Source organism: Danio aesculapii, chromosome 2 (genome assembly GCF_903798145.1).
Source record: "Danio aesculapii chromosome 2, fDanAes4.1, whole genome shotgun sequence".
In the NCBI taxonomy this organism is placed as follows: Eukaryota; Metazoa; Chordata; class Actinopteri; order Cypriniformes; family Danionidae; genus Danio; species Danio aesculapii.
In genome coordinates, this window is record NC_079436.1 from 3,929,522 (window position 1) to 3,952,476 (window position 22,955).

The 22,955-nt window shown below is 36.4% G+C and overlaps 1 protein-coding gene across 1 annotated transcript in view; it reads left to right on the forward strand.

Moving 5' to 3' along the window:
• The window catches only part of egfra (epidermal growth factor receptor a (erythroblastic leukemia viral (v-erb-b) oncogene homolog, avian)), a 77,660-nt gene that overhangs the window by 24,472 nt on the left and 30,233 nt on the right, over positions 1 to 22,955 (forward strand). The window contains exons 2-14 of the mRNA XM_056464629.1: positions 99 to 260; positions 357 to 428; positions 4,650 to 4,768; positions 6,479 to 6,620; positions 8,041 to 8,157; positions 11,074 to 11,200; positions 11,393 to 11,466; positions 11,587 to 11,677; positions 15,433 to 15,632; positions 18,226 to 18,358; positions 21,249 to 21,339; positions 21,504 to 21,661; positions 21,794 to 21,835. Coding sequence (XP_056320604.1) covers positions 99 to 260; positions 357 to 428; positions 4,650 to 4,768; positions 6,479 to 6,620; positions 8,041 to 8,157; positions 11,074 to 11,200; positions 11,393 to 11,466; positions 11,587 to 11,677; positions 15,433 to 15,632; positions 18,226 to 18,358; positions 21,249 to 21,339; positions 21,504 to 21,661; positions 21,794 to 21,835 — 1,528 coding nt within the window. The remainder of the gene's footprint in view (positions 1 to 98; positions 261 to 356; positions 429 to 4,649; positions 4,769 to 6,478; positions 6,621 to 8,040; positions 8,158 to 11,073; positions 11,201 to 11,392; positions 11,467 to 11,586; positions 11,678 to 15,432; positions 15,633 to 18,225; positions 18,359 to 21,248; positions 21,340 to 21,503; positions 21,662 to 21,793; positions 21,836 to 22,955) is intronic.

Here is a 22,955-nt window from a genome sequence, read left to right on the forward strand (position 1 = left end):
GAACATTAATTCCCATGCCCAGCTCTGAATGTCATATGTGAAAAATAATAATAGATCTGTTATTCAAATGTCGCTCTTAGTCAAGTCTGTCTTCTATTAATGCATTGTTCATTTTTATGTCTTAGAAATACTGAAGGGTGGAGTAAAATTTACCAAGAACATTCATTTATGTAACGTGGAGACCATCAAGTGGACCGACATCCTGAACATGAAGAGCCAGCCTACAATAGAGGATGATTGGATGAATCTTAAAAGAAACTGTACGTCCCTCAAGATTCTATTTATGTATGCGTGCAGTATATTAATTGCTAATAATACTACATTTTAAATAAGATTGTTCTGCTTTTACCTCCAAGGTAACGAAAAGTGCGATCCAAGCTGTTTCAATGGTTCCTGCTGGGGCACCGGACCCGACAAGTGCCAAAGAAGTAAGTACTTCTATGCATTTCTTTTCTTCTCTTTCAAATTTTTATAAATTTCAGAAATAGTAAAAACCAGAGATGGTAAAAGTACGCACATCCTTTACTCAAGTGGAAGTTCAGATACTCCTGTTTAAAAGTTGAAGTACTGACTACACTTTTGTACTCTAGTAAAAGTAAAGAAGTACAGCCTGAAATATGTACTTAATTAAAAAGTATTAATTATTACCTGTTTTAGTTTCACGGTGGTAACTACACTGTACATTGTCAGTTGTGCTCAAAAGTTTACACACCCCTTGAAGAATTTGTTAAAGGGGCATGAAACCCCCTGTTTCAGCAGGGTTTTTTCACACCTCTACTTTGGAAAAAGTCAGGAAAGTGGGCGTGTCCAGTTCTGTTTAGGGGGGAGTGTCAGAGGAGGGAAATTTGCATAAAAACGGGAGTGTCGGTTTGGGCACGGGCTGATTTTCACAGAGGCAAAAAAACACACAGACGCAGAGGAGAAAGACAGTGACTGTGTTTACATGGACATCAGTAATCAAATTATTTGCCAAATTATTAAATGGTGGACTTTTAACTGCAGTTTGGCTCTTTCATTCAGGAATTTCATTCATGCCCTTCGTGACAAACGAGATATTTGATTCGAGGAGCTGCTGGAAGCGTGTATTTTTAATGCAATGTTTGTTACCGCACGGTGAAAGAGAGAAAAACCCTCCGCATTTCTCGGTAACTTGGATACACTCGGTAGGTAGTGCCAGCAAGCCGTATGTGTTATTCCTGTCACAAAATGCGGCGAAAATCCTACACGGCGGAAACTGTTTGATTGTGGTGCTTGTTTACACTCGGAGAGCAGCATTTACAGCTGATCTTTTAGTCTATAATATTGTAGTGATATTAACGTATGGTAAACTTTATTAAGTTATAAGTCATATATATATAAGTTAGAAATCATTTGACTAAGGTCCGTCTTTAAACACTGAAAGAGTACTGCTGACTATACGAACTAACTTTGCCTCTGAATAAACAAACAAAGACCACTGATTGCTTACCAAATTTGTAGAGACAGGACAATCAACACCAACTGGAACCCCGTCTTTATTAAAAGGAGACGAGCAGCAAATCAGGATTTCACCATTTCCAGATGAGAAAAGCTCTCGGGTAAAAAAAATTTCCTTAGACACGTATTTTTGTCAAGCGTCGTGTGCTTTATAATCCACACGTGAGTCCAGCTGCGCTCTCATAGCGGGAAAATGAAAACAAATCCTTCCTTGCAGCAAATTATAAAAGCAACACTGATGACCCGTATCTCCAAACAATTCTTGTTCTCCCACTTGTTTTGGCTACACAACGTGTCGTCTCTCTGCTGTCTGAACACTGTACAGGTAAATGTCTTTGAGATAGGTCTTCGAAGCTATCATGCATATTAATGAAGTTGCACCTCATCAACAATAGAGCGTGCTGATTGGTTTAAACAAGTCTTTCTCATGAATGAATGCAGCACACTCAGAGACGTCTCAAAGTACTCCCAGGTACAGACAGCCAGTCTACACGCTGGAATACACGCTAAGATCTCATGGCCGTGATGCAGCTTCAAAAATACGTTTCAAACCGGAGGACCAAATTTGCTCGAAATAACGTAAAAACAACCAATTTTCACTTTTCTGTGTAATATATGTGTCCTGATAGTGTTTATAGCAGCGTGGGACATATATACGACTGTCGACAGCTCAAAAAATGTGGTTTGGTGTTTCGTGACCCTTGAAAATATCAAAAATTTGAGCAAAATAAGAGAAATCATACAAAATGCATGCTATTTTACTATTTTACAGATTCTTCACTACACAAAAATTGTGCTGAAATTATTAAAATAACATATTACAAAAGTTTACACACCCATGGTTTTCAATACTCTTTGTGATTTCCTAGTCATTTAATGCTGCTAATATATTTTGCAACATCTTTTTGTTGTTTACTTGATAAATTCCTGATCCTTGGCATTGCTTGGCATGGCATTTTATTCATAAATCACCCAGTATAAATACTTTTAATGTCCTAAAATATTTATCTAACAATCTGTCTAAAAAATTAATAAAGACAATCGTGTATATACATGTTAAAATTATAAAACAGTATGAGTTCTGCACTAAAAAATATGAACTTTTTGGAAACAAAGGAACAATCTCAACGCAAAAGGTATTCATAAAGTATTTAATTGCTTAAGTAATTACTGAACAAACATTGATAAAAAAAACATGATTGTTAAAGGTTTGTTTTCGTGGTATTAGATTGAAAGATCAGAGAAGTACAGTACACCATAGTCGGAAGTGGACAAAAAAGACTTTAACCCCATTTAAATGCCAGATTTGAACAAGTATGTGTCTCTTGTTTTACCTGTGGTTACATCGGTCATGTTTATCGCTGACTCCCTCTGACTCTCGTCCACATTTGCCTTTCTGGCCGTTTCCATAGTAAGCTGAATAAACAAGCCCACTTACGGCGCGTGATCAGAGATTGGAAAAAGCACACAGGCGCGCAATGACAAATAGATTGACTGGATCAAAAAGACGTTCAAATTGCGCAATGACAAGAAATAATATAGATCGCGCCTTAAAACACATGAAAACGAAAGTAAGGAGCCTGATTAAAAAAATGTAAGGAGTAGAAAGTACAGTTATTTGTGTAAAAATGTAAGGAGTAAAAGTAAAAAGTTGTCAGAAAAATAAATAGTGGCGTAGTGATACCAGAAAAAAATCTACTTAAGTACAGTAACAAAGTATGTGTACTTCGTTACTTCCCATCTCTGGTAAAACACCTTCCATATAGAAGTGTTTATGAATAAAGTTTTATGAAACAAAGCAACAGAAGTGACTGAATTTAGTGAACCTGAAACAAATACAGTGCTCAGCATAATTGAGTACACCCCATTTTGAAAATGAATATACAGATATATTTATGAAAATAATATTTTAGTCACCAAACATATTTCGAAATTGAAAGAAAATACAAATAAATTCAAGCAAAAATTTGCAACCTACAAAATTTCAACTTAATGTTTACATCTTTTTGCTTTTCTTGAGTTTTACTTTTTTTTTATTTGTCTTGAATATTTTTCTATAACATATAAATTTGGTGTGCTAGTTTTTGGACCGTTATCGTAAGTTATTTTGTTAGATAAGCTCCAGATTTGGCTTCAGTACTGACTAATCTAGTGTTTATGCACAAATATAATATTGTATAGCTTTCCCTGAGATGGGTTGCAGCTGGAAGAGCATCCGCTGTGTAAAAAATGTGCTGGATAAGTTGGCGGTTCATTCCCCTGTGGCGACCCCGGATTAATAAGGGACTGAGCCGAAAAGAAAATGAATGAATGAATATTGAATAGCTTCCTATTAAAAATATGGATTTAAAAAGAGAGATTTGTGAAGGGTGACTTGCTGAGCACTGTATATTAGTATTTGGGTCTCTTCTGCTCAACTAGACTTTATATTTCAGATCACAGTTTAAAACAGTCATAATTGTCAAGTAATATTACAATTTTAAAATAGCTGTTTTTATTTGAAGATATATTGCGCATGTGTTTGGACTGTGGGGGAAAACCGAAGCACCTGAACGAAACCCACGCCAACACTGGGGAGAATATGCCAACTGGCCCAGCTGGGACTCAAACCAGTGACCTTCTTGCTGTGAGGCGACAGTGCTAACCACTGAGCCACCGTGCTGCCCCTGATTATTATCCAAAAAGTAAATCAAAATGTTGTCATTTAGAGCATTATTTTAGAAACTAGTCATTTTCGATAATTTGGCTAAATTAGATTTATGTTGATTTTTAATTTTTATTCTAAATAATATTCAGAATGCTGAAAACAGTTGCACTGCTTCGTATTTATGTAGAAACCATGACTGAAATATTAACATTAGACACTTTAACCTAAATTCCTCATATACTGAAAGCGTGTTAATATGGACACTAAATTCCCATTTGTGTGAGCACACAATAGCATTGCAAAAAAGAGCTCTGAAGTAACAATATTGGATTTCTCTAAAAATATTTCTTCTGATTTGTAAGTAGTGTTTTTTGTGCTCTTAAGTTTATTTAGTTGATCTTTGACGCACATTTCGCAACTGCTGGAAAAGCTACTTGACATCTTGAGGGCTGTTTTGAAAACTCTTCATTTGAATATTGAATTGTTGCTGCAGTGCTGCAAGGTTTTTTATTGTGTGTGAATGTAGTGACGAAGGTGATCTGTGCGGAGCAGTGTTCGGGGAGGTGTAAAGGACCCAAACCCATTGACTGCTGTAATGAACACTGTGCTGCTGGATGCACTGGACCCAAACCTACAGACTGCCTGGTGAGAAACGCACACACGCAATCTGCTGCTGTTTTATCATTTTCATTCATTCATTCATTCATTTTCTTTTCGACTTAGTCCCTTTATTAATCTGGGGTCGCCACAGCTGAATGAACCGCCAACTTATCCAGCACGTTTTACACAGCGGATGCCATTCCAGCCACAATCTCTGGGAAACATCCACAAACACCACACACATACACTACGGACAATTTAGCCTACCCAATTCACCTGTACCACATTTCTTTGGACTGTGGGGGAAACCGGAGCACCCGGAGGAAACCCACACGAACACAGGGAGAACATGCAAACTCCACACAGAAACGCCAACTGACCCAGCCGAGGCTCGAACCAGCGACCTTTTTGCTGTGAGGCGACAGCACTACCTACTGCGCCACTGCGTCGCCCTCTTTTATCATTTTGTAAAATAAAAAAAATAAAATAAATAATAATAATAATAATAATAATAATAATAATAATAATAATAATAATAATAATAATAATAATTTGTTGCTTCATCAAACACTGGTGTCTTTTGAGGAAATGTCTGTGTGGACATAACAATGGACATGATTGGACAATGGACATGATTGGACAATGGACATGATTGGACAATGGACATGATTGCACTTTGTGGTTGTAAAAAAAGTGACATTTGTACTGTTGACTGTTAAAAATAAGCAATAAATAATTACAAACAAAATGAAACAAAATGAATTGAAAAACAAAACTAAATGAAATAAAAACAAAATAAAACATGAAACAAAATGAGAAATGAAATGAAAAACTAAACAAAACTAAAAATGAATAAAAATGTAATGACAAACAAAACTAAATGAAAATGAAACAAAAAACAAAATGAAACATGAAATGAAACGAGAAATGAAATGAAGAACTAAACTAAACTAAAAATGAACCAAAATGAAATGAAAAACAAAACAAAAAACTGAATGAAATGAAACAAAAAATGTACAAAAAAACAAAAAATAACCAAAACAAAAAACAAAACAGAAAATAAACGAAATTAATTAAAAACTAAATTAAATGAAAAATGAAGAGAAAAACTAAACAAAAACAAGATAAAAATCAACGAAACTAGAAATGAAATAAAATGAAAACAAAACAAAACAAAAAACTAAATTAAATATCTAGTTAAATATCTAAAAATGTAACAAACAAAAAATGAACCAAAACAAAAAACAAAACAGAAGATGAAACGAAATTAAATGAAAAACTAAATTAAATGAAAAATGAAACAAAAAAACGAAATAAAAAATGAAATGAAACTAGAAAACAAACCTAACTAAACTAAAGATGAAACGAAAAGAAATGAAAAACAAAATAAAAAACTGAATGAAGTTAAATAGAAAAAATGTAAGAAAGCAAAAAAGTAACAAAACAGAAAATGAAAAAAAAATAAACAAAACAAAAAAAAACGAAACAAAAAATAAAACGAACAAAAAAAATGAAACCAAAAAATTAAACAAAACATTAGGATCAAACAAAACAAAAAACGAAATGGAAAAATTAAACAAAGCAACAAATAAAAAAATTTAACGAAACAAAAACTGAACAAAATGAAACAAAAAATGGAACAAAACAAAAAACGAACCGAAAGCAAAAGCGAAAGTCTGCTATATAACAGTGAAGCTAATGCATTCAGATTACTGTGCTCATGGGAAATGCTGTGTGTGTGTGTGTGTTCTGCAGGCCTGTAAGGACTTCCAGGATGAAGGGACATGTAAGGACGCGTGCCCGCGGCTCATGCTCTACGACCCAAACACACACCAGCTCGCTCCAAACCCGGACGGGAAGTACAGCTTTGGGGCGACGTGCATCAAGATATGCCCACGTAAGAATATTAAACGAGAAAACAGTGGGCGTGGCTTGTTTTTTCTAATGCGAGCTGATTGGATGTAGTAGAGTAGGCAGTTCATTCAGAAAGATGGGGAAAAGGCTTTGGGAGAGTTATTACAACCTAACAGACCCCTCCCTCTCACCATTTCTGTTTGTTGACTGACAGCTGGAGGGGTGATTCTAAGGACCCACGCACTTACTATTAGGGGGCCCCTAATTTTTTTTTCTAATTTTACTCTTTACTTTCGTACATGAATATGCCAACCACCCCCTACACCCCCCTAACCTCGTTTTTTACTTTCGTTCATGATACGCCACACCCCCTCACCCCCCGCTTTTTCCTTTGATACTTGAATCCGGCAAACGCCTACATCCTTACACCACCACCCCCCCCCCTCCCTCTCGCTCTTTACTTTCGTCAATGACAAAATCACCTCCCCCACTCTTGTTGTCAAAAATATCAATATTTCGAGACATACTGATACTGATGAAGCTCTTGGTTAGTATTGATATTATCTATTTATCTGTTTTTGCCTTTTCTTTGAGCAAGATACTAATGGTCTAATCTGATTCAATGATCTATGCTAAGCTAAGCTAAATCAGTTGATCAGCTGAATGGTTTGAAAAATGGTAAAACTTAACTGTTTACCTCTAGCAGACTTGTATTATGAGCCTATTTCTTAGTAGATAATGTCATTTAAGGTTATTTAGAGTACAAGGGGGGTCAGTTAGTATGGGCCCCCACGCGTTTTAGGGGCCCCAGGAGTTAATAGTACTTCCGTTTTTCACTTTCATTCCCGATACACCACACCCCCTCACATCCCCCTGCTCTTTACTCTGATACATGAATCTGGCAAACGCCAACCCCCAGCACCACCACCACACTATTAAAAATATAGATATATTGATACATATTGATACTGATGATGCTGTTGGTTACTATCGATTTATTTGTTTTAGCCTTTTAAATACCTCTTTTTGAGCAAGATGCTAATGGTCTAATCCAATTCAATGACCTATGCTAAGCTAAAAATACTCCCACCAGACCCAGAGATTGGCTGAATTGATTGAAAAATGGTAAAACTCAACTGTTTACCTCTAGGAGAGTTGTAAAATGAATCAATTTCCCCCCCCAAAAATGTGAAGTGTTCTTTTCAAAGTCTTAAATCTGACCTGGTAAAACCTGCAGAAACTCTGTGTTCCAGCAGCTCCTGGATTCTGGAGATTAATGTTTCAGGGGAATGGGGTTAAAATATAAATGACTCTATCCAGCTAAAGAGAGCGAGTTTGCATCTGTTGCTCAACTCTGGGTTTCTGAATAACATCTCTCCATGACCTGAAGATTTGTCACAAGCATCAGTTATTTAGCTTTGGCTGCTGGTTGTGGTCAATGGTGTTTTTTTGTTTTTCCTCAGACAACTACGTGGTGACGGATCACGGGGCCTGTGTGAGAACATGCAGCCCTGGCACCTATGAAGTGGATGAGGGTGGAGTTCGCAAATGTAAGAGGTGTGAAGGCCTGTGTCCAAAAGGTACTACTGATTTCTGTTTTATTTCTAGTTTAACAAACATAATGCTATTGCTTTTTGGCTGTTTTAGTGGTATTGCAATACTTCTACTGTTTATTTGTATAAAGTTAAAACAATATTCACACGTATCCTAATGAAATAATAAAATGCCTAAACTTAGTGCTATGCTGTAGTTCTAATTAGATACTATACTCTTCTTTTGGTGTCATAATAAAATGTCTTTGCAGTGATATTACACAGCGCTGTTACCTACACTGTAAAAAAAATGCTGTGAAAATTACAATATTGCTGGCAATTCTGGTAAATAACTTATAATAAACGTTTTATTTTACGTCAGTCTTAGTACACTATGTAACTACAGAAGAGTCAAGCTTTAAATAGGAAAATTATTAAATCTCTTTTTTTGAGCGAGATGCTAATGGTCTAATCCAATTTAATTATTTATGCTAAGTTAAGCTAAAGAGCTTCCGCCAGAACTGAATGGATAAAAAAAATTGGTAGCAAACTTGTAAAACAAGCCTATATACAAATAAAGATTGAACGTTCCTTTGAGGTCATTCAGAGTACAAATTCAATTAAGTATGTTCTACTGTTGTCAAAAATATAGATATTTCGATATATATCGATACTGAAATATTTAAAACGATACGATTTTGCTGTTGGCTGTCGATTTATGTGTTGTTGCCTTTTAAATCTCTGTTACAGTCTAGGGCAGGGGTCACCAATCTTGGTCATGGAGGGCCGGTGCCCCTGCAGGGTTTAGCTCCAACTTGCCTCAACACACCTGCCTGGATGTTTCAAGTATACATAGTAAGACCTTGATTAGCTTGCTCAGGTGTGTTTGATTAGGGTTGGAGCTAAAATCTGCAGGACACCGGCCCTCCAGGAACAAGTCTGATGACCCCTGGTCTAGGGGATGGTGGGATTTGACATTTATATGTAATTAAATATATTTATACAAACAGTGAATAAGTGCAAAAGACAACCAAAGTAATACCAAAATTATGTGACTTTATTTATTATACCCAAAAGTGAACAAAAACACGAAGTAATCCAAAATAAAGAAAAAGTAAGGCAAAAATATACTATTTACAATAAATACAACACTGAGACAAACACAAAGATGGGGAAAAACAGGAGAGCTGGCAGAAGGGACGTGGGCGGCGCTAAAGAAACGAATAGAACAAAACCCAAACTGAATCTAACTTCCCAGAAGCATCTAGCTAACTAACTATGTGAAAACAAAATAATTAACACACGAAGAGTCTTCCGAATCCTGACTATCTATCTATCTATCTATCTATCTATCTATCTATCTATCTATCTATCTATCTATCTATCTATCTATCTATCTATCTATCTATCTATCTATCTATCTATCTATCTATCTATCTATCTATCTATCTATCTATCTATCTATCTCACTATCTATCCAAAAAGTACAAGGGGTGGTGCTATAAAATTAATGTAGGTAATCTCCCTCAGAGTAATATGAGTTTTAGCTGACTAGAAAAAAAACTGTACTGTTGTGCTAAACGTTTGTACAATGCAGTATTGAAATTTCTGTAATGTACCCTCAAGATGTTTCAGCGAGCAATTAAAATTAAGATAACACTATTGTTTTAATTAGAAAATCAGATAAGATTGGAGAGAATTGAAAAAATTGCCTTATTCTGATCTTTTTTTAAATCAAAAAATTTTTATTTTTAATGTTGTGGAATTTTTTCCTCATGGTATCGAAAATCTATATTTTTTCAAGGTATCATATCAAAGTTAGAAATTTCAGTATTGTGACAACACTAGAGTTTTCAGTGTTTTACACTTTAAACAAAACAAAAGCAAAGCAAAAGCAAAAATTAAACGAAACAAATAAAAACAAAACAAATAAAAACACATGCGGAAAAAAAAATGAAATAAACTAAAACATATATAAAATAAAACATATATATAATAAAAAACAAAACAAAACAAAACAAAACACAAAAAAGCAAAAATAAAAAGTATATGTGACCCTGGATATTTTCAGAAATTGAGATTCGTGCATTACCTTAATGAGATTTGTGCAGTATCAAAAATGGTATCTATTATTGATATTTATCGTAGGTATCGTATCGAAGTTAGAAATTCCACTATTGTGGCAACACTAGTGTGTTCAGTGTTTTACAAGTAGCCAAAGTGGTGAATGTATGATTGTCTCCATGGCTAACTCGTCACTATAGAAAGAGCTATAGTTAATATGTGAAGCACAAACATCAAATCAACGAAACAAAAGACTAACAAAAACAAATGATATGAAACACAAACCAAAAGTAAAGAAATTAAACAAAAGTAAGAAATTAAACAAAACACAAACAAAAAACAAACAAACTTAAACAAACGAAACACAAGGAAAAAACAAATGAAACAAAACACAAGCAAAAACAAGCGAAAAGAAACAAACAAAACAAAACACACAAAAAACAAACTAAACGAAACACAAAAACAGGCAAAACAAAACAAAAAGCAAATGAAATTAAGTAAATAAAACAAAACAAACAAAAGAGAAATGAAATAAAACAAATGCAGACGAAACAAACAAAAAACAAACAAAACAAATGAAAAGAAATGAAACAGAAACTAAAAATAAACTAAACAAAAAAAAGCAAAACACAAACAAAAAACATAAGTATGCACTTTCTGAAAATTTCCAGAGGAAGATTCGTGCAGTATCTTAATGATATTAATGAGATTCGTGCAGTATCAAAAATTGTATCATTATTGATATTTATCGTAGGTATCGTATCGAAGTTAGAAATTCCAGTATCGTGACAACGCTAGAGTGTTCAGTGATTTACAGGTAGTCGAATGTTGAATGTATGATTGTCCTCATGCCTAGTTCATCACTACATGAGTTAATATGTGGAGTGTGTTTCTCTCCAGTGTGCAATGGGTTGGGAATGGGGCCTTTAGCTAACGTCCTGTCAATCAATGCCAGCAACATCGACTCCTTTGAGAACTGCACTAAAATCAGCGGTGGTGTCGCCATCCTTAGCACCACATTCAGCGGGTGAGGAAGAGGATTTACACTTTCTAATATCATTTCAATTCATGCTTAGTGTAAAGCCATCTACTGTACAGCAAGTATCTTTGAATATTTAATGCTCAGTATGTTTTACAAGTCGTGATTAAGCGACTTTTTGGTGACTGTTGGGATCTGTCAATAATTTGTTACGAGAATATTTATTTTTTATATTCACAGTGACCCACATACTTCCACTCCTGGACTGGATCCAGCAAAGCTCAGCGTGTTCAGCACTGTCAAAGAAATCACTGGTGAGAATCTCGTGCAGGTTTTCAGATTGGACATTTCTGGTTGTTAAAATGAAACAGTAGATTTAGCTGCTCCGTGTTCGTAAACGTCCCTAAAGATCTTCCTCTCATCTCGACTTAAAGGTTACCTGATGATTCAGCAGTGGCCCAAAAGCATGCAGTCCCTTAGTGCCTTCGAAAACCTTGAGGTCATCCGAGGACGGACAAAAGTGCAGTAAGCTTAACACAAAAAACACAAAACAAAACTAAATAACTGAGTACTCAACAACTGCTCTCTGGAGAAAATCCAAGTAGACTGTATTAGTAATGATAAATACATAAAACATGTCACTTATATACACTCACCGGCCACTTATTAGGTACACCTTATTAGTATGAGGTTGGACCCCCTTTTGCCTTCAGAACTGCTTTAATCCTTCGTGGCATAGATTTATGGATACATGCTTTCTTGTTGTTAAGGCCAAGTTCTGACCCGACTATCCGAATGTTGCAACAGAAATTGAGACTCATCAGACCAGGCAACATTTTTTCAATCTTCTATTGTCCAGTTTTGGTGAGCCTGTGTGAATTGTAGCCTCAGTTTCCTGTTCTTAACTGACAGGAGTGGCACTCGTTGTGGTCTTCTACTACTGTAGCCCATCTGCCTCAAGGTTGGACGTGTTGTGTGTTCAGAGATGCTCTTCTGCAGACCTCTGTTGTATCAAGTGGTTATTTGAGTTACTGTTCCTTCCGCTCACTGGATATTTTCTCTTTTTCTGACCATTCTCTGTAAACCTTAGAGATGGTTGTGCGTGAAAATCCCAGTAGATCAGCAGTTTCTGAAATACTCAGACCAGCCTGTCTGGCACCAACAACCATGTCACGTTCAAAGTGACTTAAATCACCTTTTTTCCCCATTCTGATGTTTGGTTTCAACTGCAGCAGATCGTCTTGACCATGTCTACATGCCTAAAGGCATTGAGTTGCTGCCATGTGATTGGCTGATTAGAAATTTGCATTAACGAGCAGTTGGACAGGTGTACCTATTAAAGTGGGCGGCGAGTGTAGTTTTGAGCGCTGAAAATTGTAATGGTGGCCACTTTATCGAAGGAAGCCGCACCTTCTTTTAAAGGAGCCAAATTATCGATCATTATAGACTGACCATTCTCCGAGGAAGGGGCTCAGTCCATGGGCTCAGTCCATGAAACCGATGGTTTCTGCAGCTTCATTGTTATGAAATGTTATCAACAAGCGCACTGAAATCTTAGTGAATACTTGTCACACAGACATAAGAAATATATCTACATAAAGCTTGAAAGCTTTACTTTTAAATGAACCTAGTACACTTGAACACAAATGTTCTCTTGTTTTATAATCTGTATGAAATGAATGCTGTCTAAGCTCCTTATTTAATTAATAATAATAATAATAATTCCTTACATTAATATAGCGCTTTTCTGGACACTCAAAGCGCTTTACACATTTGCTGCACACCACCAGTGGTGCAGCATCCACCTGGATGACACCACACACCAGCTGACTGGTGGAGAGGACATGAAGACAATTATGATATGGTGATGGTTAGGAGGCCATGATGGACAGAGGCCAGTGGGAAAATTTAGCCAGGATGCTGGGGTTAAACCCCTTTTTTGGGACATCCTGGGATTTTTAACAACCACAGAGAGTCAGGACCCTGGTTTAACGTCTCATCCGAAAGACGGCACTCACTGAACAGTATAGAATCCCCATCAATATACTGGAGTGTTAGGACCTACACAGACAGCAGGTTGAGCACCCTGCTGATCTCACTTACACCACTTCCGGCCACAACCTAGCTTTCCTATGTGGTCTCCCATCCAGGTACTGACCGGGCACAGCTCTGCTTAGCTTTAGTGGGCAAAACACTTCCCACTTCTGCCATTCAAATGCAAATCACATGACTGTAAACAGTTGAACACCTGAACTTTTAAATGAAGGTTTGCTGTCAGGAATAAGTTGTAAATTACCTTAGAAGACCTTAGATTGGACGTGGCATTAATCAGAGGATGATAATGTGTAACATGTAATATGAACGCGTCCTCCAGAAACAGCCATAAAGGAGGTTGGTGTCATGAGTTTGTTCTCCTTGTTTTTGACATTGTTTATTTGTTTTATTTTATTTTCATCATTTAATTTACTAAAACATTATACTTACCTTGTTTATTTATCTTTATCTTTGAGCCAGAATTATTTATCTTAAGTCTTTTTTTATTTCTATGCACTCTTGTGGTGCGCATTGTGGTGCACATCGGGCAGCCTGAATAAATACATTTTTTTTCATACATATAGAAACAAACAGAGATGAATATTGGTAGATTTTATTGCTGATTCCAAATAAGAAATTTAATCATAGTCTTGACAAACAGTTTTGAAGAATTTGACGATTCTTACGTCAAATAGAGATAGGAGCTGCACTGGTGGCCCCCAAGTGAAATGACTTGCCTTAAAGGGACTTTGCTTCACCGTATGTTTTGACTGCAGTTTCTAGGTAGAACAAATACTACAGGGAAGTATGACCCCAAAACCTAGGACCTGCATAAAAATGTAATATGTTATTCAAATGCTAATTCTTTTTTGCGAAAGAGTAAAAAAAAATTCTTCACTAAAATAATTAGTTTACAGTTGAAGTCAGAATTATTAGCCCCCCTGTTTATTTTTTTCCCCAATTTCTGTTTGTTGAAGAGAAGATTTTTTTAACACATTTCTAAAGATAATAGATTTAATAACTCATTTCTAATAACTGATTTATTTTATCTTTGCCATGATGACAGTAAATAATATTAGACTAGATATTTTTCAAGACACTTCTATACAGCTTAAAGTGACATTTAAAGGCTTTAACTAGGTTAACTAGGTTAACTTGTCAATTTGTATATTTGCATTCACTACTTACTTTTATTTTTTAAATATATTTATTATCTGTTTTTTGTCCTGTCTCTGTAATCCTGTTGCACTGTAGAAGCTCTGTCACCAAAATAAATTCCTCGTATGTGTGAACATACCTGGCAATAAAGCTCTTTCTGATTCTGATTCTGTTAGGGTAATTAGGAAAGTTATTGTATAATGATGGTTTGTTCTGTGCACAGTCGGAAAAAAAAATAGCTTAAAGAAGCTAAGAAGCATTTAAAATATAAACTATAATAATTGCTGGATTTTTTTTTTCACAACACTTAAGTATTGTCAAAAGAAATGCTCAAAATCTAATGACGTAAGTTGTCAGCCTATTACTACTCCAAATTAACGCATTGACCTCAGATCTCATGACATCGATTCAAACGAATCAAACAAAAAACCCAAAAAAGCGAAACACAAACAAAAAACATAAGTGTGCACTTTCTGAAAATTTCCAGAGGAAGATTCGTGCAGTATCTTAATGATATTAATGAGATTCGTGCAGTATCGAAAATGGTATCGATTATTGATATTTATCGTAGGTATCGAGAAAAGTTTGCTTTTTTGTCAAGAATGAAATAGCTCATAAAAATGCAAAAATAACAATTTCCCACTTCCTGATCAAATATATGAATCATATAACTGTTTTTGCTATGTTTAACTTATATATACATGTCTTAACCACTAAAAACAAATGTTTTATGACCTTAAGTAAGATAGTTATTTATTATTGTGGTATTTACCAAGGTATTTAACTATTTTAGAGTCTATAAAAACAAGAGAGAATGGAAAACGGTACAGAACGTTTTTTTTTTTTTCATTTTTGCAATGATAACCCTGTTTACATGTGATTGAATAAAAAAAATCCATCTTAATATCAGGTTTAAACAGGGACCTAAGAATGTCACGTGTGCTAGATTTATTACCTCAACAACACAAAAATGACTTTCCTATTTTTGCGTCGGAGTGAACTTTCCCACATTGACGCTCCTGAAATAAATCTGTTTGTTGAGTTTGTTTTGCATGTAAAGTTGAGTGGGTATTGCTCTGCTTCCACAGAGGAGCGTTCAGCTTTGCTGTCACCCAGACGGCCATCACTCATTTAGGCATGCGTTCTCTGAGGGAGATCAGTGACGGGGACGTGTCCATCTATAAGAATAAGAATCTCTGCTACAGCAGCCCTGAACACTGGAAAGATCTCTTCAAATCCAAACAGCAGACTGTCAAAATGTCCGAAAATCTGGATGCTGCCACCTGCGGTAATGCATTTGCATGATTTTATCTGTCAAAGATGAGAAGTTCATAAGAATTTGTTACAAACATGTGCTTCCTCTGACAAACAAATCAAATAAATGATTGAAAAATGACTCAAAACATTATAAAAATGTATAAAAGTATCTCATATGAGTTTTGTGCTGTTTTGTAGTCTGTTAGCAAACACATTGCATGTTGTAATATAAATTATATTTTGATTGTTTTTTTTATTTAATATTGAGTGTGACAAGTTTCTATAAAATTACATTAAATGGATTTTAGTTTACCATCAATGCCAATGCCAATCAGTACATTTGGCAAAGCACTTTAACATTTAATTTTTCATGGACAGCAATAGTAACTACATATTTGATGATGAAAATTAGTGGATAGCCTGGTCTGAATGTTAAAATTAATTTGCTTGAAAAGCTTGAAGTTTGCTCAGAGACATCAAGAAAAGTACATAAAATGTTACTAACACATTTTAGCATGTTGTTTACCCTACTGAAAAAAAACAGCTTAAACCACCTTAAGCTGATTGGCTGATTTTAGCTGGTTTACTACCCGGGTTTAAGAGGGGTTTTGGTCATTTCCAGGCTGGTCTTACCTGGTCTGGCTGGGAGATGACCAGCTAAAACCAGCTTGACCAGCCTAGGCGGTCTTGGGAACCCAACCAAAACCAGCTATGTCTAGCTTAAACCACGCTGGTCAAGGTGGATTTAGCTGGTTTAAGCTGGTCATTTTCCAGCCTGACCAGCTAAGACCAGGCTGGAAATGTCTTGAAACCAGTCTAGATATCAGCAGGGTACTATCTTGCTAGCATGTTTTATCAATATAGCATGGGTTAATATGCAATTAACATTAACATTCGCGCGGCCAGCACATTGTTAGCATGAGCATTTTTCTAACATGTTGCTAGTATGTTTTAACTCTTTGTTTGTTTGTTTGTTTGTTTGTTTGTTTGTTTGTTTGTTTTAGAAGGTCGCTAGCTTGAGTTAGCATGTTTCTGGCATATCTCTAGCCTGGTTAGTGCATTGCTGGCATGAATTAGCATGTTGTTAACATGTTTTTAGCATGATTGGCACGTTGCTAATATTCATTTAATTTTTCATAGACAATATTAAGATTGTAGTTTGCTCCTAAGACATCAGGACAAATACATCACATGTTACTAACACAATTTAGTGTGTTGTTAGCATGTTCATTATCTTGCTAGCATGTTTTAAACTCTGTGTTAATATGTCATTAGCAAGTTGCTTCCACAGCAAGCAGATTGTTAGCATGGGCATTTTTCTTACATGTTTCTAAGATGTTTTTACACATGGTTTATTTATTTTAGATGGTTGCTAGCTTGAGTTAGCATGTTGTTTTGAAATCTCGAGACAACAGTTAACTTGATAGGCTATTTGACAAAACGTGATGCGTGGTCTGAAAGTTTACTTCAACTTAGAAAAGCTTGTAGTTTGCTCTAAGACATCAAAAGTACATCAAATATTACTAACGCAATTTAGAATGTTGCTAGCATGTTTAATGTCTTGCTAGCTTGTTTTAACTCTATGCTAGAATGGATTAATATGTCATTAGCAAGTTGTTTCCATGGCTAGCATATTGTTAGCATGAACATTTTTCTAACATGAATCTAGTATGTGTTAACACAACTATTTGTTTTAGAAAGTCGCTAGCTTGTTGGGATGTCTCAAGCCAGTTCATTGCTGGCATGAAGTAGCATGTTGTTGGGGTGTTTCTAGCATGACTGGCACATTGCTAGCATTCATTTAATTTTTGTAAGACAACAGTTAACTAGATATGATGTCTAAAGTTGATGTTGGCCTGGTCTGAAAGTTTAAGTGAACATTAAAAAGCTCAGAGACATGAAAAGTACATCAAATGTTACTAACACATTTTGACATGTTGCTAGCAATGTTTACTATCTATGCTAGCATGGATTAATATGCCATTAGCATGTTTTTCCATGGCCACACAGCACATTGTTAGCATAAGCATTTTTCTAACATGTTTCTAGTATGTTTTAAGTAAAACACATGGTTTATTTGTTTTAGAAGATTTCTAGCTTGGGTTAGCATGTTGCTGGCAGGCCCCTGGCCTGATGAGTGCATTGTTTGAATAAATTAGCATGCTGTTAACATGTTTCTAGCTTGACAGGCACATTACTAGTATAAATTAACATGATGTTATGTTTCTAGATATGTTTTAGCATGTTTTCTAGCATTTCCTACTTATCAAAAAATACATATATTAATAAAAATTGCTTAAAAAGTAAATTATTTTAACATCAGCATATATGCTGTGTCAACAGTAACTCTGAGATATGAAGATGTGATTAAATAGGTCAAAAACAAACACTGTTACATTCAACTAACTGCCTTTATATCAATTTAAACTAAAATTAAAACAAATTCAAGTGCATTTGTGTGTCTGAAAATAGCTTTCAGCTATTCTTCTATAGTCTTCAGTGAACTATTTGATTAAATACAAGCATACATTCGTAATGGAAAGTATTTCAGATATTTGAATCGAGTGCTGGAACAGGTAACTTGTGATAATGTCTGATATGTTGTGTTATGGTCTGCGTTACAGCCAATCAGAACAGCACATGTGATGAGATGTGCACGGCTGACGGCTGCTGGGGTCCTGGACCCACCATGTGCTTCGGCTGTGAGCATTACAGTCGCGGAAAACACTGCGTGGCTTCCTGCAACCTGCTGAATGGGTGAGGGAGAGATCTATTACCACTTTATTCATGTTTACATTCAAATAATAGATATAAAAGTGCCACTTCAGTGCAAAACAGCAGTTAAATATGTAGAATTTGTTAATATTATGAGACCTGATGTATAAATTAATAGGATTTTAATTAATTAATTAAATTAATTAATTAATTACTCATGTTTTTGTTGAGCTTATAAATGCAATGACCAATCAGAGGCTTTAGAATAGTCACTGGTGGCGTCTTGTTGAGTTTGTTGCTCTCACTTAATTCCATGTACTGAATTAAAACCGTACTTCTGCATACCTCACATTAAATTGAAGTCATGTGCTTTTTCTCCAGACAATTTTGTTTGATAGATATTGTTTTAAGTAATTCTAAGCATTGGTATTTTATTATCTGGAGCAGTAATGGCTTATTTGAATCCGTCTCTGTTGTTTAAAAATACCTCATTTACCTTTTAAAAAGTGTATTAAATTATTAAAATACTATATAGAGATGGGTAGTTGATTGTTTATAAAAATTGTCCTTAGAATAAAAAAAAAAATATCTGGAAATGGGCAAATATTGTCTCTTAATAGAAACTGACCATATTTTTGTTGCGAGAAACATGACAGGAAGTGATGTGGGGGATAATGGGGAGAATATTTGAAGAAGTGGCTAAATTTTTCAATGAACTGTCTATTAAGCTGTGCATTTAGCAGCCCGGGATCATTAGAAATACATGCCTAAGCCTACATTTTTGCAAATCGTAACAAATATGTAGCTCCAGATATGTTTCTCAATGTTTTCTAATCCACTAGAGGGCGCTGTCTACAGTTTTGCAAATCTGAAGTGCGTTACTTAGGGGCCGATCACACCAAACACGCTTTTTGCGTTTTGATTGGTTTACTAACGGCCGCGAGCGTTTTACGCGCTGCTCATGTGCCCTGCGTGCCTCAAGTTTTAACCGCCTGCTGCACCAAGCGGTTTTGCTAAAAAAAGTCAACTCTGAGTGGAAAAAGCATGTTACGTCTGTCGCGTCTTTTTAATTCTCCAATCAAGTGAAAGCAGAGGCAGGCTTTTCGTTGAGATGACTGCGAATAAAATTGTGATTTATTTATTATTTCAGTGAAAATTTCAGTACTAAAGCCCTGTCTATGAAAATAATTTGTAAAATGCTAATAAAAATTATTTCAGCAAGGAAACGGCTCACACCACTACAGGTTGTGGGGGCCCCCCTAGTGGTGGCGGGGCTCTCAGCAACCACTTAGTTCACTTACGCCTCATTCACACGGGGCTTCAGTGTCAACGCTTGACAGGGGGGCGTGTCTGAAGTTGGAGCTGACGCCATCGTCATAGCAGTGTCAGCCATTGAAATTAGTCAGCAATAGCCCACTGTCTGAGCTGGCGTATTTGCATACAGTGATCTGATTGGCTGACGTTTCCATCGGCGCTTGAAAAGTTGAGCAAGTCCCAACTTCTACAGCGAGCAACGCCTCTGAAGTGGCGCCAACGGATCCACAATGCAGTTCGGCAACGCCTGACGTCACCCATTTAAAGTGAACGGGAAGCATTGAAGCTAATAAATCCGTTATTAGAAATGAGTTATTAAAACTATTATGTTTAGAAATGTGTACAAATTCTTCTTTTCTGTCAAGCAGAAATTGTGGAACAAAATATACAGGGGAGGGCTAATAATTCAACTGTACATTTTACCCAATTAAAACTATACGAGTGACATATCATGTATATTTGATTGATTGATTGATTGACTGATCTGTCATCATGATTAAAAGTGATCATTTAGTCAACCTGGGCTCATTCTGAAAATCATATAGATTTCTGGAAATTGCGAATTATGTAGCTAGAGGAATGTATGGCCGCATTTCATCTTTAAAACGAATGCTATGGGGCTCAATCAGTGCTTTTAATCAGTGCTTGGTCAATCAGTGCTTTTAGAAACACTAGCGGTTGGGTTTAGGGAAGGAGGAAGTTCGGTCAGTCAGTAAATCCAACACAGGCTCATTCTGTAAACGTAGTCCTGTGGACGTTTCTGGAGACTGCGAATTAGGAGGTGCGAATGGCTGCATTTCGTTTTTGTAAGCGAATGCTATGGGCGGTATGACGCCGTTCCTTTTTGCGCTTACTGGCTTTCCCGCCGCAACTAGTTTGTCTGGTTAGCTCGTCGGCGGACTTGAGATGCAGAGAGGAGCTGACCGCAACGACGACAACCAGATTCGAGTCCAGGGAAGAGCGGTTCCAGAAATCAGGTAAGACAAATACAGAATCCAAAAAATAAAGTGAACAAGTTCATAACAGGGTGAGGATGTGGTAAAATCCGAAAACGTGGTAAAAAATCAGACGAGGGGTTTTCTTTTTCTGGACGGCTTTTTTGGGTGGGTCGGCCGATTGGCCGGTCGCCCAGTCAATCATTTAGTCAGTCAGACAGACAGATGGTCGTTCAACAGCGGCCTCTGGTGGGTTTACACGATAACACGCGGGCGCAAACGGCACTAGGCCAGAGACGTTCGAGATGCAAAAAAGCGCACACAGCGGCCTCTCGCGGATTCGCGAAACAAAAACTGCAAAAAGCGTACCTCCCAGGACGTCCCAGGACCTCCCAGGTCTCCAGAAACGTCCACGGGACTACGTTTTCAGAATGAGCCTGGGTTGAGTAAATCAGTCAGTCAACGGCAGAATTTTTGTGAGAGCAGATCTGAAAAAGCATACACAGCAGACTCTGGTGGATTCGCAAAAACAAAAAGTGCAAAAAAAATGTAGCTCCTGTGATGTATTTGAAGCTCTACAGAAATGTATACAGGGGGTATGTTTTCAGAATGAGCTTGGGTTGCATTTAGTTGTCAAATTGATGATTTCAGCAACCAGAATATTTTTCTTTCCATCTCTACAGTGAGCCGCGTGAATATGAGGTCAATAAAACATGCATGGAATGCGATCCTGAATGTCTGCTCATGAACGAAACCCAGACCTGCAACGGGCCTGTGAGTTTCAAACCAAACATGTTCTGCTTCTGTAGATATCAGCTACAAAATGCTGACTCTCAAAGCACTGTTTTCTGTCCCGGAGACACATCGTTAAATTCACATCAACATCAAGACTGTACAATTGATATTGGTTGCCATCTAATTGCCAATGTTTTGTTCAGGGACCCGACAAATGTACAGTGTGTGCAAACTATAAAGACGGACCGCACTGTGTGCATCGCTGCCCGCAAGGCGTACCAGGAGAGAAAGACACACTCATCTGGAAATACGCTGACGTGACACACGTTTGCCAGCCCTGTCATGAAAACTGCACCCAGGGGTGAGACAGGCATCGCGAATGAGCCTATCATTTCAATGAAAACATACACTTTAGTGTCATTTAAGCAGTGCCACCAGCGAGTGCGGTGTGAATGTAGTTGTGTGTGATGGAGTTTGTGTTTTTTCTTTGCAGATGTACAGGGCCTGATCTGAAAGACTGCAAAGATTTCAAAAGGTAAGATGCCAACTAGGGCTGCACGACATTGGGAAAATCTGATATTGCAATATAATATTTAGTCCCACTTTATATTAAGTGTCCTTAACTACTATGTACTTGCATCAAAAAATGAATACAATGTACTTACTGTGTTCATAATGTATTTGAGAACACTTGTGGTGCTCTTGAGTTGGGATAGGGGTAGGGTTATGGACAGGTTTGGTGGTATGGGTAGGTTTAAGGGTGGGTTAAGGTGTAAGGGATAGTCAACAGTGTATTTACAAATGTAGTTACAGAATTTAATTACAGATGTAATTACATACAGGTATTTAATTAAGCATAAGTACACAGTAAATACATGTATTTACACAATAAGTACATTATAACGAATTATTAATTTCTGTGTAAGTAAATATTAGTTAAGGAGTCTTAATATAAAGTGGGACCTAAAATGTTTATACTGTGATATGAATACAGTTTCAGTTTACTGGGTTTCTAGTGAGTCTTTGGCTCCGTTTACACTGTCAGTTCTTGATGCCCAATTCTGAGTTGTCAATAAAAACCTAAACAATAGAAACATTAAAAAACTAAACAAATATAAAAAATGAGTTGTAAAAACAATAAAATAACACAAGGAGAAACTACTGAACTACTGAAACTTATTTAATACTTTATATTGAAAAAATACTTTTTTGGTGATGGCAGCTTAAAGACGCCTCTCATATGGAGAATGAAGTCACATGCTTGATATTTCTGTGGGTCTCGCCTATCAAATCTGAACTTTAGTTTGTATTTTCTATTGGATTCGAGTCAGGTGATTGGCTGGGCCATTCTACAGCTTTATTTTCTTTCTCTGAAAGCATTTGAGAGTTTACTTGGCTGTGTTTTGGATCACTGTCTTGCTGAAATGTCCACCCTGGTTTCATCTTCATCCTCCTGCTAATGTAGATGTTGGACTGAAGCAGCTGATATTCATATACACTGAGGAAGGTCAGAGGGTTGCTGAAGAACTACTGAGAGACTTCAGCTGCTGTCTGGGCCTTCCATGTCCTTTTACACCTTCCTTTCTTCATGTGGTCAATACTTTTCCCTGTGTCATTTCATTTTATTACACTTAACTTAATTTATAAACTATTTA